We start from the raw sequence: 14,983 nt of genomic DNA, 5'->3' as shown, positions 1-14,983 counted from the left end.
AGATAAACCTCCTAAATTGAGCTAGTATGTAACCTTGAAAACATGCTTCTTTGGTAATAATACAAACAAAAACAGCTTTTATTATTATTATTAGATATTCTAATCCACTGTAAATATACATTTGACTGTCCAGATCTTATTTTCAGCCTATCTCCTCTATCTACTGTCCTCTTTCAGAAAAGGTGGGTATGAATTACAAACTTCATTGAAATTGTGTGAGTAGAACATGTTACAGAAAGAAGACTTTAACACGGTATAAAATTTGAATTCTCTATGCTTTCTTTAACTTAAACTAACAGAACTCATCTGTGTTTGGAGGGAAGAAGAATGACTAGAGAAAGACAGCATAAAACAGCATAAAATTCCTGTCAGGAGGCACCGTGAAGCTAGTCAGTCCCCATACCTATGGCTAGAAAAGAAGAATATTCTTTACATATTGATTACCTCCTGCATCTTTCAAATGAAAGATTTCAATAAAAGCCATCCTCATGCTATAACTTATCTGTTACTCACTATTCATTATTCCAGAAAAGTAAGGTAATGTCAATGTCATCATTTCTTTGTCCTTATTTAAGGGATCCTGCTTTTTTGGGGTTTAGGGAAGACATGGGGAGAGGTTAACCATAACAAAAACATAAAAGAATCTTTCACCTATCGGAAAACTTTATTCAACCAGTTTAACCAACTATTCAGGTCACAACATTTAAGTAGTATTCTTGACTATTTGAAAAATCCCTGACTAACATAAACAAGGACAAAGACCTTCCTCAAAATAAATAAAATTATATTATTACTCTGAAGTTTATAAAAATATTACATCCCAGTACACAGTACAATCTACACACAATGCAAATCTGAAGAGAAACTAGGATTTATGAAGAATCTGGTTAGATTAATGAAATTATTTTAAAAATTAATATTTTGTCTGTCATTAGGACACTCAATAAAAAAGGATTCAGTGGAAAAATGAAGCATGCTTGCTGCAGGAGGGAAACTCTCTTTGAGATAACTACACCAAAAAAAAAAAGAAGGCATTTACAGAAAACACAAACCACACAAAGTCCAGTTAACACAGAAAAGAAAAAGAAACTAGAAAGACTGTGCAGGCTTGCTTGTTGCCTTGCATCTCAGAACGAGGGCTACATTTTGAGTATAGCTTTATTCTTACACTGGTCTATGTTGAAATTTTTACAGCATGCTTTGGAAACCAAGTATTCTGCAAGCCTGTTCCTTGCACATCGGTATCCATACAAAAGAAACAGCCAGTTAACCAACCAACAAACATCAGAGACTTCTAGAAATGGCCAGTGAAAAAAAAAAAATCTCAATTTTACCACACTAAAATTATTGTGGTCTGAAATGCAGTGGTGCGTGATGAAATGGAACACACACATATCAAGATGTTGCTCAAGAGAAATTTCTGACAGGAAAGATGACTGAAAAAAAAGTTTATTGGAAAAATAGTAATAGTTCTTTGGCAACAGAAAACTTATGAAGAGGGAGAGAAGAGGAAAGAAAAGCTATGAGCAAACTGGAGACTCTTGTGAGTCATTATTAAAACTATCATCCTTCAGTAATAGTAATAGGAAGCAGCATCCTTCAGTAGGGAACAGCATCAGAAAAAAAAGAATTCAAAAGACTAATTTGTATTGATGATGCTTAGAAAACTCTTCACCAAGGTTACATTAGCAAGAAATACATGTTTGCATCAGCCTGGGGTACTTATAAACCTCTGTTGAGCCTACTAGCACTCTCTAATCATGAGAAGAAATTACAAGTTAAAAGCATTAAGATAGATAGATAGATAGATAGACAGGAATAAATATTCCGAAAGCAAAAAGAAAGAACCTTCCTCATGAGTTTGTAAACTGAAGGTATTAGCCTCAGCATAAAGCCATCAACATAACCTGGTAATCAGAATGAAAGCTAGGGATAAGCTCTTGCTGAGGAAGGGGTTATGTGTGCATCATCAAGCATAACAATCCAAAATGTATTTTTCTTTTGTTTGACGTGGGAATCATAACATTTTTTGAACAGAATGTATTGCAGAATGTCCTGTCCATTTCCATTCCCCCAAATCATTTTAACACTGGCAAAATACATTAATTACTTCTTCTCTAAAAACAGAAAGTTCTTTCTCTCTAAAAATAACAGGAATGTATTAACTAAGTTGCCCAGGGCTATGTTCAGTGCTTAATGCAGCAACCTCACACATAATAGGCAAGGAACAGATTCAATGAACACCCAGAGCACCCCGTGCTGCCAATGTAAAATTTCCCCACAAAGCACTTCTACTCCCCTGCTCTCCCTCTGAGCTCATGGGTTTATGACTATAAAAGAAAAAGAAGAAAGCTGCATTTGAAACTTTCCTAAACTTTTTCTTTAGGTCTTCCTATATGTTTTCAAAGTACAATAATGCTACAACCATTCATAAACACTCCAACAGTTACACAGTTTACACCATCCAGGGAAAGAAGCTGTATCATATGCTTTAAGAATTGCCATTGATAAAATGCTAACCCAAGAAACTGGATGGGACTGGACACCAGTCATCATGATGTGTATTCCCCAGAATGAAACAGCAAAGTGCACTCCAGCCTTAAAGGCCACAGCACATTGCTAAGAGCTGCACTATACATATCCACCAGCAACACTGAGACGTAAGGAGAGAGAGATGCAAGGTCCCAAATTCTAGCTATGTACAAAGTCCTTGAAGCATTCCACTTGTGCCTAGTCACAAACAAGCCTGAACTCAAGAGACACATCTACTTTCAGTGAAGTCACTGAGATGGCCAATATTTGCTTCTGTGTGATCACAAAGTTTCTGGTGTCTTAGGACAAGGGTAGGAAATTGCCAAGTATGATTCTTACAACAAACAGAAGAAGAAAAATACAAGCTATTTCAGTTTCAAGCTGTACAAGCAAAAATATTTTAAGAAATGCAATATATGCTCTGTAAAAATTCCTCTCCAATAGCTTCCTGATGCACCAGGAATGATTGAGCATTAAAGTGCTATAATTTTTAACAGTTCAGAAGCTTACCAAGTAAATTTTTTCCTATTTTCCAAAGTTTAATACCTTTAAGCTAAATTTAGATTTTTTGTTTCAATTAAAACTTTAATGACAAATAAGAATTGTACTATTTGAAAATAAAAAAAATATTGATTTTGCACAGCAGGCTCTAATAACAGTTCTGGTTATATTTCCAATTGAAACAAATTTCAGCTAATTAAACAGCTAGTTTACTTTTTCATGACAGGGAGAGGCAACACAACACACCTTCCTTTTCCATCCCTCTGGTCTTCACTTACTGAGCTTAAAGAATGACTTAACTAGGTCCCTTGCTCCCAGAGTCCCTCCTGTGTTTCAGCCGCTCCCTTTTTATTAACACCCTACAACACTTACTAGCTCAGTACCGTATTGGTAGAGCTAAAGCTCAGACTCCATGTCCTAAACTCCAAAGATCTCTGAATGAACAAGGTGGTTCAGCAACAGCTCTGGCTTCTCTGCTCTTTCACTAGATGCAATGGCCATTCTGGATCCTCCTCTCGTGTATTTTCCCATTCTCTCTTCACTTTTCTGTCTTTCATACTGCAAACTACTGAGGGTTTTACATACCCAGCAACAGAGAGAAGCAGTCTTAATTTGTCAAACTATGTTCAAAATTACCTATCAAAATTCACCTTCCCTATCACCACAAGGAAGCCATTCTAAGTCTGATTCTCTCAACATGTTTTTCAGTACCATTAAAATTCAGACCTTGATAAACCCAAATTAGATTATAAATACTGAAAGAACAAAATAAGAACTCAGATACATATATAAAAATCAAGTTTCATTATTTTTCAGGCACTAAATTTTCTGAAAAATGTTTATTTCTATATTACAAATTTTCAGAAATTGCATGCTTTGTTATGGTTTTGTTTTTTAATTCTCTGCATTCAGCTTACTTGTAGAACCTATACATGATTTAATATATGAATACTAGTGATTGACAAAAAAAATCCTTAATTAGGAAAGAATTCTAGGGGGAAAGTTAGTAGAAAAAATAGTAATACTACTGATTTACAGATTTCCTTAGATCACCCCTATCATTCAGATTATTTTCCTCTTGGTTAGCTCTAAAACAAAATACTGGAGCAACCAAGGAACTTATGTCACATCCCCCATAAGCCATTTTCCTTGCTTGTGAGTTAGCTTTAATTTAGAAGATAATGGCCTTGTAGCACTTGGGATCAGAAAGCATTAAAAGGATAAGCGATATGGGGCAGGGAGGAGGTGTCTGGAAAATAAAATTTTACATCAAATGTCATGTGCTAATATCTGTTTTCTCTTATGGTAAGATAAAAAAAAGAAAGAGGTGCATGGATGGCTCTTAATTGAAAAACAGGGACAGATCCATACACTGCAATATCTAATAACTGTAATAGAGCAATAATGGAAAGTTTAAAAAAATTGAGGAGGAGATATGGACAGAATATTAACCTTCATAAAGTAAGAGGCTACTCAATAACAGCTAAGAATAGGAACAGGCAAATAAGGGGGCACCATTTGGGTGCTGCCACTCCTTTGCAAGGAAGTGGTTAAAGGACAAAAATATGCCTGTATTAAGGAACAATTAGAAATACAGACAATAAACATGAATAAATTGAACAAAGAGTTATTCCAGGTACAGTTCAGTTACTGTAAGTGAAACATAATAGCCTTAGAGACTTTACACTCAAAAAAAGAAGTAACATCCTGAACCTGCCTTAAGCCTTTTGCTATAGAATTAAAAGGCATTCAGTAACTGCCACATTACTGAAATTAACTTTATTTGCTTGTAAAAGCAGAATACCCAAACACCAAAATATTTATGATATAGGCTGAGGTCACACAAAGCCTGTAACAGGGATAGAAATAAACACAGTCTTTTTGTTCCTTACCTTATTTCAGCATCATTCCTCCAGCAGCTTTCACTGCCACTTTCAAATAATTTATTTAATCTTCTAGTTTCTTACTATTGTATTTTACAATGGAAAATAAAGTCTCTTTTTTATTATTAATTTTTTAACAACATTCAAAGTCTATATCTTCTAAAGCTGATTCAGGCACCCTAATGGTTATATTCTAAGCCACCACAACAGAGGAAACTCTATGCTACATAAAAAGAGGCCATCTTAATCCTATGTAAACTGCCTTCAATTACATGCCTCCTACCTGATCAAACTGAAGATCTTCACCTCTTTGAAGAGATCTGGACAAGAGCTTTTCCTGGAGAAAAAAAAAGTACAGGGAAATATGAATCTCATTATGCAATCAATGAGAAAGACTCCTTTCTTGGTTATATTACAGAACAAAGAAATAATATAATACTATTTAATGTGAATAGTTAACATGCATTATTTTTCAGCCTTTCTGAAGATACGAAGTATACTCACAAAATAAAAAAACACAGATCTAAAATTAAGTTGGTAGCATAACAGTAAAATGACCTAATGACCGTCAAACAGAACATCTTAAAACAACTCTCCCAAAGAGCTGGGCTTAAAGAATTGTGCTCAGTAAAGACAGCTGGCAATGTGTGCCATGCCGGACTTAGAAGGAAAGCCATTCCCTTCTGAATTAGGGAGCAGTGCTGGACTGAACAATTGCTCAGGCCATTTCCAATCTGCTCTCTTCCCTGAACTATAAAGGAAATGAGCTACAGAACCAAGCCCAGGAAAAGACGAATGTCAGTAATAACTTCCTTTACATTTGAAATACCCTCATACGGTACAGAAATGATACAGTATTATTGGAATTTAATTCTCACAATATTTCATTGCTACCAGTACCATAAAACATTATGTTAAACGCAGAATTCAATTACATTAATGACAAAATAATTTAGTGAGAATTACAGCTTTGAGGAAAACACAACACTCACGAACTGTAATAGGTACAACTACAAGAAATACAATTTTTAAAGGCTCTTACTAGGGCATCCTGGAAAGTTAAAACCACAACTAAGTCCTGCATATAGGTTCTGAGGGGCAATGATTTACAGATTGACTTACTAAACCATAAGCCAAGTGCCAAAAAGCAAGCTTTAAAGGCATACTAAAATGAAGTAAAATACATAAAGATGAGCATTTCCAGCTAATTAAAGAGATGTTGAAGTACTTTTCACTGGAGGAGCTGCCCAGGGCCTGCTGTGGGACGCAGGGGAGGCGTTACGCTGTCAGCAGACCGCCAGGCTGCTCCGCTCCCACAGGCTGTGCCCAGCTAAGGCAAAGTAACTGCTCAGCAGCTCAGGGACAACACCCATGCTGTCAGGCTGCTGCCAGGAATGTAAAAAGTCAATATTGGGTGGCCTTTAACTCTTACTGGGCTGAAACAGACAGACTATACAATAAACGGATTCAAAAGTGGATTGGGTGTTTTTTTTTGCAGCAGATAGAAGTTTCAAAGAGTAATGGGCAAGTTCAAATTTTGTTTTCATTAGAATTCCCCCCCTCCGCCCTTTTTTTGGCTGCAATGGAAACTTCTGCTGTAGGTGAGTTCATGTTACCCATACCATGCTTCCAGATAAACTGCACAAATAATTGTAATCTTATTGATAAAGGGGGAACGTGAGAAGTGTCCCACCCTATATAAACATCATATATGGCTGAACGAGCTGAGGGAAAATAACTGGAAAACTGTTTCCTGAGAAGAGGTGGACTTTCCTATAAAGCGAAGAAGCGACTTTCCCACTTGGTAGAAGTGAGGCTCCTTAAGCCTCCTCGTGACACAGTGTGTGTTTTTACCACAGTGCGACAACACTGCTATACAGGTGAACAAACACTGGGGTTATTATATCCATTGCATGTGCCTAAAACCAGACCCAGCCAAACAAAAGAACACTACAAAATTAAAGTGAAATGATCCAGAAGTCTTTAGACAAGGAAGTTGATAGCCATGTCAACAGACAGCACATTATTTTTAAGATACTTCTGAAAATTTAGCTTGTTCTGTTTTCCCATTTGTACTAATTAAGACTTCTGTACATCAAGTGTTGATAAGATTTCTAAGGTTTTTGTATCAGAAAGAATGAAGACATTACAAGTTCAGCATACTGTCTCCATATTTTTTTTAACAGCATTAAAATCTAACTGCCAAAAGGTAAATATCACTGTAGTTAACACAATGCCTACCAAACAAATGTGACAGGACCAAATAAAGACTCTTTAACTCAGTCACAGGTTTATCAAGGCCTTTGAATTATTTGTATGGCTTTAAAGTTCATTTTCTTTCAATGTATTTTTTCCGACACTGCTTTGTCATTGTCCCAGTTGTCTCACGTGACTTACAAAAATCTATCCAACTGCATGAAGTAAAGGTCTGGAAACTTTCACCAAATTAATAATTTAAGATCTATCTCCCTGGCTTCCTGAAGTTCAGAGAGAGATGGAAATAATAGGTCTGCATTTATCTTTTACAAGAGAAATGAAAATAAAACACTATTGAATTAACCAAAGAGCAGTCTGCTTCTGCAGAGAAGCAGAAATGTCAACATATGGCAAGCAGCAGAGATCAGGATGTAGACGTACGCGCACTGTGCAAACAACCGCGCCGGTGGAAACAGGCAGCACCCATTGGCGCCCCTCCAGGGCTCCCCTGTGCCAGCCCCTGGTAGCCTGGACATCTCCGTGGGGCAGCGGGACTGCTCGGGTAAAGGCAGCAAAAGTCATGTGCTTGTTTCTGTCTTCCCTCACCTGCAAAAGCTACAGGTACCAAAGAGAGGAGCGATGCTGCCTTGCATCTCATCCCTTGCCTGCATAGTCAAAACGCTGAGCGGCACTTGCATTCTTTAAGTCAGGGCCCTGGGCAGAAATGCAGTGTGTTGAACTTTACAGTTTTCAGACAAGCTTTTCAAATTACCTAGACAAGTCTTGCTGCAGCACACGCTATCAGGCTTAGCAACATTTACTTTCTCCATGATGTGAAGCATTTGCGAATGCTGCCAGCAGGTTTAAATACAGCGCTGGTTTGGGCTAAAACACGAGATTGAACTGCAATTTAGTGAGTTAGCAGCTTACCCAGTTAACAGGGTGGTAACTTGGAGCTACCAGGTTAGACGGCATGTTTGCTTTCTAGCCCTCTATGCTTGCATTCAGCCTGACAAAACACAAGGTAACTGAACCTGTCACTTAGCTTTTTCGCTACTGTAGTTTGTCTCGCGCCTGGGAAGGCTGGTATCAGGCCTCTCCGTTATCCTCTCTCAGCTGTGGAAGAGCATCTAAGACTACCAGAACTCAAATCTTGTTTGAGCCCCTCTTCCTTTAAAATGAGGTACTACTACAAAAGACTTAGAAGAATTGATTTAAAAAGTAATAAAAGAAGGTGTATTAACTTCAGTGACTCCCTAAAAGAAGGCAATTTGTTCCCATGGTTACACTTGGTACTTGAACACCTGTTCAAGTTACTGCACTCTGAGAAACACTTCCAGTAACTTTGGAAACAGCAGTATTAAAATTTTGCAGGTAGAGAGCTCTGAATTAATCGCAGGCAGAGAAACCATTCAGTTGTTTTTTAAAATCACAACCCAGTTCCTGAATGAAACCCACGCATTTGGCAGCACACCTACCTTCCCTCTGCCCCCAGCCACTGTCCTGCTCCTAAGTTGCTGTTCTCTATCTGCTTGTGTTCCCCTGCTGGCACGGTCCTCTTCAAGTTTTAAAAATAGTGTCTAGCTCATAACTTTAATTGGTCTGTCTCCAAGCTCTATCCAACAGCCTAGCTTCATCTAACACATTAAACATTTATATAACACTATATATATACACACACACACATATATTCTCTGTATAAACTTAATTATTTGCAGCCAAGTCGTCTGACAAAATTAAATCAAACTATAATAAGGGGCTTTCTTCCTGTAAAACCTTTTCTCAAGTCTCAAGTCAGTACCTTTCCATTGCCTCTTCAGACTCCCATCATTTTATTTAAATGTCAAACACTAGAACAGAATATGCAGTATTTATCTCAAATCATACATACAAAAATAAAACCACTTCAGCACTTCCTTTCATTCAGACACCTTCAAGCATCCCCTTCCACCTCTTTGCATTATACAGGCTCAGGTTGTTTAACTTTTCCACTGCTTCTAGCACCTCTTTTAAATTGCTGGGTTTCCGCAGTCCTTCCTTCCTACCAATATAAAATCAAGAATGTTGGCTATGTAAGGAAATTTACACCTGACTGCATTAAAACATATTTTGTTTAAATAAATGTAAAAACTTAGCAAGTGAACCAGAACCAAATTGGCAGAACTGTTAAAGACTTTCACAAGTGACTATTACATTTATCTTGCCATCAATATTTAAGTTCAGAGATTTAACTCCAAACAGCCTGTGCCTATAGGAAAAATGCTCTTCAGCCCAATTGATAATAAAGGCGTTACAGTCTGTGTCATTTTGACCAAATGGTATGCTCCCTGCTATCTTCTACGAAAGAATGAATGGTAAAATGTTGTTTAGGCCTCTTTCAGTGGAGTTACTGGCCCTTCCACTGCCAGCATCACCCCCCCCACATCTCTCCTTTCAGTTCTTCATGATGAGAGGTCTTTATCCCTGACCATTTTCATGCCTGTTTTCCTGAAAATACTTCCGTGCTTTCTAATCAGACCCTCCTGAATGCTTATATCATTTTAATGTCTATAAGGAAACAGTAAAGTAATGTTTAAATTGTAGGCTTGCCTGGTACACATACATATATATATTTATGCACAATGTACACGTAACTAGGTGTGTATAAAGAAATGTTTCTTTTTCTTCTGCCTTGGATGTATTATGTTTGTAGTGGAAGATGATTCGATCAGTGACACCACCAAACATGCTTAGACCCCTTTTTCTGTATTTTCAGACTGCCTCATAACATTTTTCATAAAGTTTCAAAACTGGGGTCCAAGCACTCACACTCACCTTTTACTTTAATTGGATTGCTCACAATAATAAACACTTTTGCAAGCAACTGTTGCAGAGGTCTTTCAATTTAGTTGGCTTTTAGTTATCATTTCAAATTATGTTTTATCTTTTGCCTTTGACTAAAAGGCTTTAATTTTAAGATTTCAACACCCAAAATTCATTGCATGCTAGATCTATTTTGTGTCCTTAACCAGCTTTGCCCAAGAGACAGTAATGCGGACATTACAGCTCCCTGCATGCATGCAAGGAACTAATCAAAAAGTAAATTTCCTTCAAATAAAATAACTGAATTTGCATACAAATAAAAATTAAATGCACGTTGCAGGAAGTACTCCTGGTTGAACAACATGGATAATGATGTATCCATTCTGATAGCAGTAGTTCTGTCCTATATAAAATATTCTACCAGGTGATTTGAAAAACTGTGTATAAAGAAGCATCCCTACTTAAAAGCTAGCAGGTATAAATTAGGGACACAACACCAGTAAGAAGAGATCGCGAGAGGAACAGGCTTACAGAGGATGGAAACAGGAGCTGTCATGAGAAGGAGACCTACGCATTTGAGTGTATGCCTTTCCAAACCCAAGAACAGAAACCTGGGCACTGCCCCATGGCTGGGCAATTGCCAAGAAATTCATCTCACTGCAGTTACCCCTGCACGTCAGCCCTGTCACTGCCACAAGCACTCCACGAGCTGCAGGTTGCCACCTGCTCAGCATGGTTCTGCGTGGTGGAAAGTGCTTGCCTGAAGCAACCATGAACAAGAGAAGGAATGAATAAATCGTTAGGAATTTGCTAAAGTACGACAGTTGTGAGGAGAACCATTTGACTTTTGACCACCACTGTATACTCAATTCAACCTGCATACAGCAAGCCATATTGCTGTACATTTCATTCTTTGTAATCATTTACTTATTTTACTTTTTTATCTCACCTTCAGTGCACAGAATGGTGAGGTGATAACAGCAAATGGTAACCAAGGTGTGCATCTGTTGCGTTAAAAAATTCAAGCAGTATGTAGGAAATAAGGCAGGGGAGCATGGGATGGATGGACTTTTCTAGCTATTCAAAGCTATTTGTAGGAAATAGACACCTAGAACAAAGGTTTCCTTGACAGTATGCCTGTAACATAGCATGATTTTGATACCATGCCTTTGGCATAGCAGGGTCATGAGCACAGCCCACTTGCGTTTTGTGAGAGAAGGTAGTCCACAAAAACAATGAAAACATTCAAAACATGCTTATGCTGTGGAAGTATGTTAAATAACTGCAGGTACACAAAGTTAAAAGGTTCTAAACATTTTAAATTTAAAATTTTTGCAATTGTATCCAGTAAATTAGTGATTTTGTAAAATAATTAGTTTAAGGCTAATGGGTGCCTTTATGTTTCCCATTTAACTGTAGGACTGCAAACTACTTGGGTACATTAAAAAAAAAAAAAAAACTTAAATGGATACTGAGTCATAGCTCAAGCAAACTAAAGATCACAACTGAGTGAAGTTTCCAGTTTAAAAATAAATCATTTATTTCAAGAGCATGCTGTCTGCATTACAAACAGAATTTTACCTAATCTGTGATAGATACTGGCTACTACATTCTTCAAAGTGTTGATGTCACTGCTAACATTACTTGGCAAAACACACCAAACACATCTTTCCTTGAAATTATACTTTCAAAAAATTGCTATTTCAAAGAAATATCAACAGGAAACATGCTTCATAGTGTATTAATGTAGGAACATTTTTTTGTTGTCACTATTTCCTTTTGTAACTTTACAGAACTTTGGAATATTAAGAGGACTCGTTTCCAGTAACCACTTAAAACAGCTTTGAAGGAAGTCAATAAAACATAATCCAGGCAGCAGCCCTGTTTGCAGAGGCCTATTTATTGTTAAGTAATCCCTTAAAAAGTCAACAATATCTGCCGATGTTTTTTTCAGTAGCCATATATATGTTGGCCATAATATATTAGCTTGTTTCAGAAAAAAGAAAAGCAGAACCATTTCAAGGGATACTATGGGAAAAAAAAGGACTCACCAAAGGTTCAGCCATTACAACTTCAATTTTCTTTTCAGCTTGAACAGCAAATTCAGCAAAGAGGCTTTTGATGACATACTCGCCAGGTTTGACATCTGGATCAATAGTAATGTTAGACATGATGATGCCTCTCTTTTCCCAGGTGGAAACAACACTTGGAGAAACTCTGCGTTTATTTACTCTGCTGGGTGGCGTGGAGGCTATAGGAAAAAAAAAAGAAGAAAAAAAAGCTATAAATCAGAGCTTCTAGACACTGTCACTTTTTTTTTCCCATTCACCACATACACGTATTCACATAGTAAATTTGTAACCTAAAAGGAGGAAATAAATAGTTTATAACATCCAACAAGCCTATTTCAATTTTACTTTGCTACTTTTACTTTTGATAGGGAATTCCACTCCGAAGTTGCATAAGGGAGCACAATGTAAATTCTGTTATTGATAAAATGCAGAATCGTCTAAAGAAGTATGAACAGCCCCATTCTGTACACAACTGGATGATGGTTATGATAAAGTTTAGAGCCATGAATGTCTGGACTCTTCAGTTCAAGTATGATTAAAAGTCAAAAAGGTGCAATTTAAAGGGCTATTTCTATATTGAGAGACACATCTGCTTGACTTGATTTTTTATAAACTATCTGTTAAGTTCAAAGTTCTACTTGCTGTCCGCATATCTTCAAAAGAAGTATTGCTTGGCACTTTTTGTCACTGAGCTAAAAAAATCCAAGCTCCTTCTAGACATCATACTCACTATTTTTTCCACTCTCTAGTGACAAACCTGGAAGATTTGCTCCTTATCAGAAACATTAATTAACTGATCAATGTACACGTTATACCACTGGATATACTAGTCTCTCTTTTCAACAGTTAGAACTTTCACTCCTACACTGAAATTGCCAATATGCTACATTTGTATAATATTTATCCAGTTTTATTTTTCCTAAGCACTCAAAAAGTATTTCTATATTATTATAGCTAACACTCAACGTGAATGCAGTATCAAAAATCTGATATCACAACTCACTTGTGTGTTTAACACATTCATGACAATTAGGGTAAACAATCACAATTTTAGTCTTGCACACAATAAATCAAAATACTTATTGGTATCTCTAATGATGCCACAAATATACCCAGAAAGTCTGATATTTCTGTAGTATGTTACATGTCTGTAGGTTTTTTTAAGTGATATTAGTAATTGATATCAAGAATTCTTTCCTACTGATACTAAGATTTTCTTTTCCTATTATGGTTGTATAGAGGGCTTAGTCTCAGTCTATTTTACTGTATCGCATACTGCAATTTGCCTCGATAGACTTTTTGTGGTTAAAATGTGTCAAGATGCACTTGGCCAATTTTGATTAACATTCAAGATTTTCATTTGTTTCATTTGTTCGTTTATAAATGTGCAATTCCTATTAGCTAAATATTATCCACAGTTTTCATTGAACATTTTCTTCACCTCTTTCATGAGAATACTGGTTACCACAAAAATGAAGACTTTTGGTCCTTCACTTAGACCCTTCCCCAGTTTGCCTCCAAGCCATTCCAGATTTCTCCTGTCACTTCAGAAGGTTATGTTTTACATAATGCAGATAGCCTCCTCAACTTCCATAGAAAGTACCCACTTATCAAATGCAGTACAGAAGTTATCAACAATTCAGCATGAGTGAAAACACAGGAATGCTCATAACTATCTCAGTCTGTAATGAAAGAGGAAGATTTCTTTGCTTAAGCTTGTTAGTACATGACCTGTGTTTTTCCCCTAAGTATCTCTTGCACAAACCTGCTGCTTGATCAAACCACCATTGTTAAGAAAAGATAAGCAGTATAGTTTGAGTAGGATTTATTATTTCCCGCATGTAAGTTGCCATATGCCCTCTTAGAGACAGGAAGGAATTGCCAAGGTCACGCAGCCAAGCTGCCAGTAATCAGGGCCACCTTAGGTGACACAGCAGAAGGACCCAGCTCATGCTCTGCACACCATGTGCCACCAAGTGCCTCCAAACACCCTGTAATGCTTTAATCAACTCTTTGATCTTGGGAGCAGACGTCCTAGAAGACACCGAAAAGCATGTGCCACACGATGCAGGCAATGAGACTTTGGAGATGCTGCTGTGCTCCAGATCCCTACCGTGGAAATTTCCTACAGCAAAGTACACAAAGACTTTAGGGAAGAAACCAAAGTGCACAGTACAAAGAAAGACAACAACCCAAAACATCCGACTTCAAAGAAAACAGTCTTCCTTATCCCAAATCTGATGATTCACTCATCCCTCAGCACAGGGCATAAACATGTTGGGCACTTGAAGAAAAAAAGCAAACACACACACACACATTTTGTTTCACTACAATCACTGCACGCACCCTCCAAAACGCATGCTTCTGTCATTCTCAAACCCTGAAGCTTCCGAAGGCAGCAAAGGAAATGAAAGAGATGCATTAGGGGTGAAGAATGAGAGCACAGAGGTTTGAGGAGAGAAAAGAGGAAAAGAAGGAATACATCCTCCCTGGCCACAGCAGGGAGCAAACAGAAACACCAAGTTTCTGAGCTTTACAAAACAGAAAAATGTTGCAACACAGAGAGATTCTGAACTTGCCTTTCATATCTGTCTAGAGATGAACAAAAACCAACAACAAAAAAACCACCACCAATAACAAAAACATCACACACAGCAGGTACCTGCTTTGTAAAGACAAGCAACTTTAGGTACTAAGGCACATAATGAAGTACCCAACAGATATTCCACCTTTTTATCCCAATAGAATATTATCCCAATAGAATATGCACTTAAGAGTGCATTGACACAAAACTTTTCTGTCTCCAGTTTTTAAAAGATGGCCTTAAAAGCCCTTGTCATTAAAGAATCAGGAAAACATTGAGAACTGATCATTACTTGTCAGAGAACAACACGGTGAGATGCCCACCCTCAGCCTCCCCGCCTCCAGCTCACAGCCTCCCCTCACAGGAGCGGTGCCTCAGGCCCTCCAGCACCCTGGTGGCTGCCCGCTGGACTC

The 14,983-nt window shown here is 37.5% G+C and overlaps 1 protein-coding gene across 11 annotated transcripts in view; it reads right to left on the bottom strand.

Annotated features, from left to right (window-relative positions):
• Window positions 1–14,983, bottom strand: part of FRYL (FRY like transcription coactivator) — a 176,231-nt gene that overhangs the window by 93,953 nt on the left and 67,295 nt on the right. For all 11 annotated transcript variants that reach the window (XM_072037629.1, XM_027457111.3, XM_027457109.3 and 8 more), the window contains 2 exons: window positions 11,966–12,165; window positions 5,200–5,253 (listed from right to left, as the gene is read on the bottom strand). In XM_072037629.1, coding sequence (XP_071893730.1) covers window positions 5,200–5,253; window positions 11,966–12,085 — 174 coding nt within the window. In that variant the 5' untranslated portion in view covers window positions 12,086–12,165. The remainder of the gene's footprint in view (window positions 1–5,199; window positions 5,254–11,965; window positions 12,166–14,983) is intronic.

This window comes from Anas platyrhynchos, chromosome 4 (genome assembly GCF_047663525.1).
Source record: "Anas platyrhynchos isolate ZD024472 breed Pekin duck chromosome 4, IASCAAS_PekinDuck_T2T, whole genome shotgun sequence".
NCBI lineage: Eukaryota > Metazoa > Chordata > Aves > Anseriformes > Anatidae > Anas > Anas platyrhynchos.
The sequence above is the reverse complement of the archived record's forward strand: the minus strand, read 5'-3'. Positions and strand labels throughout refer to the sequence as shown.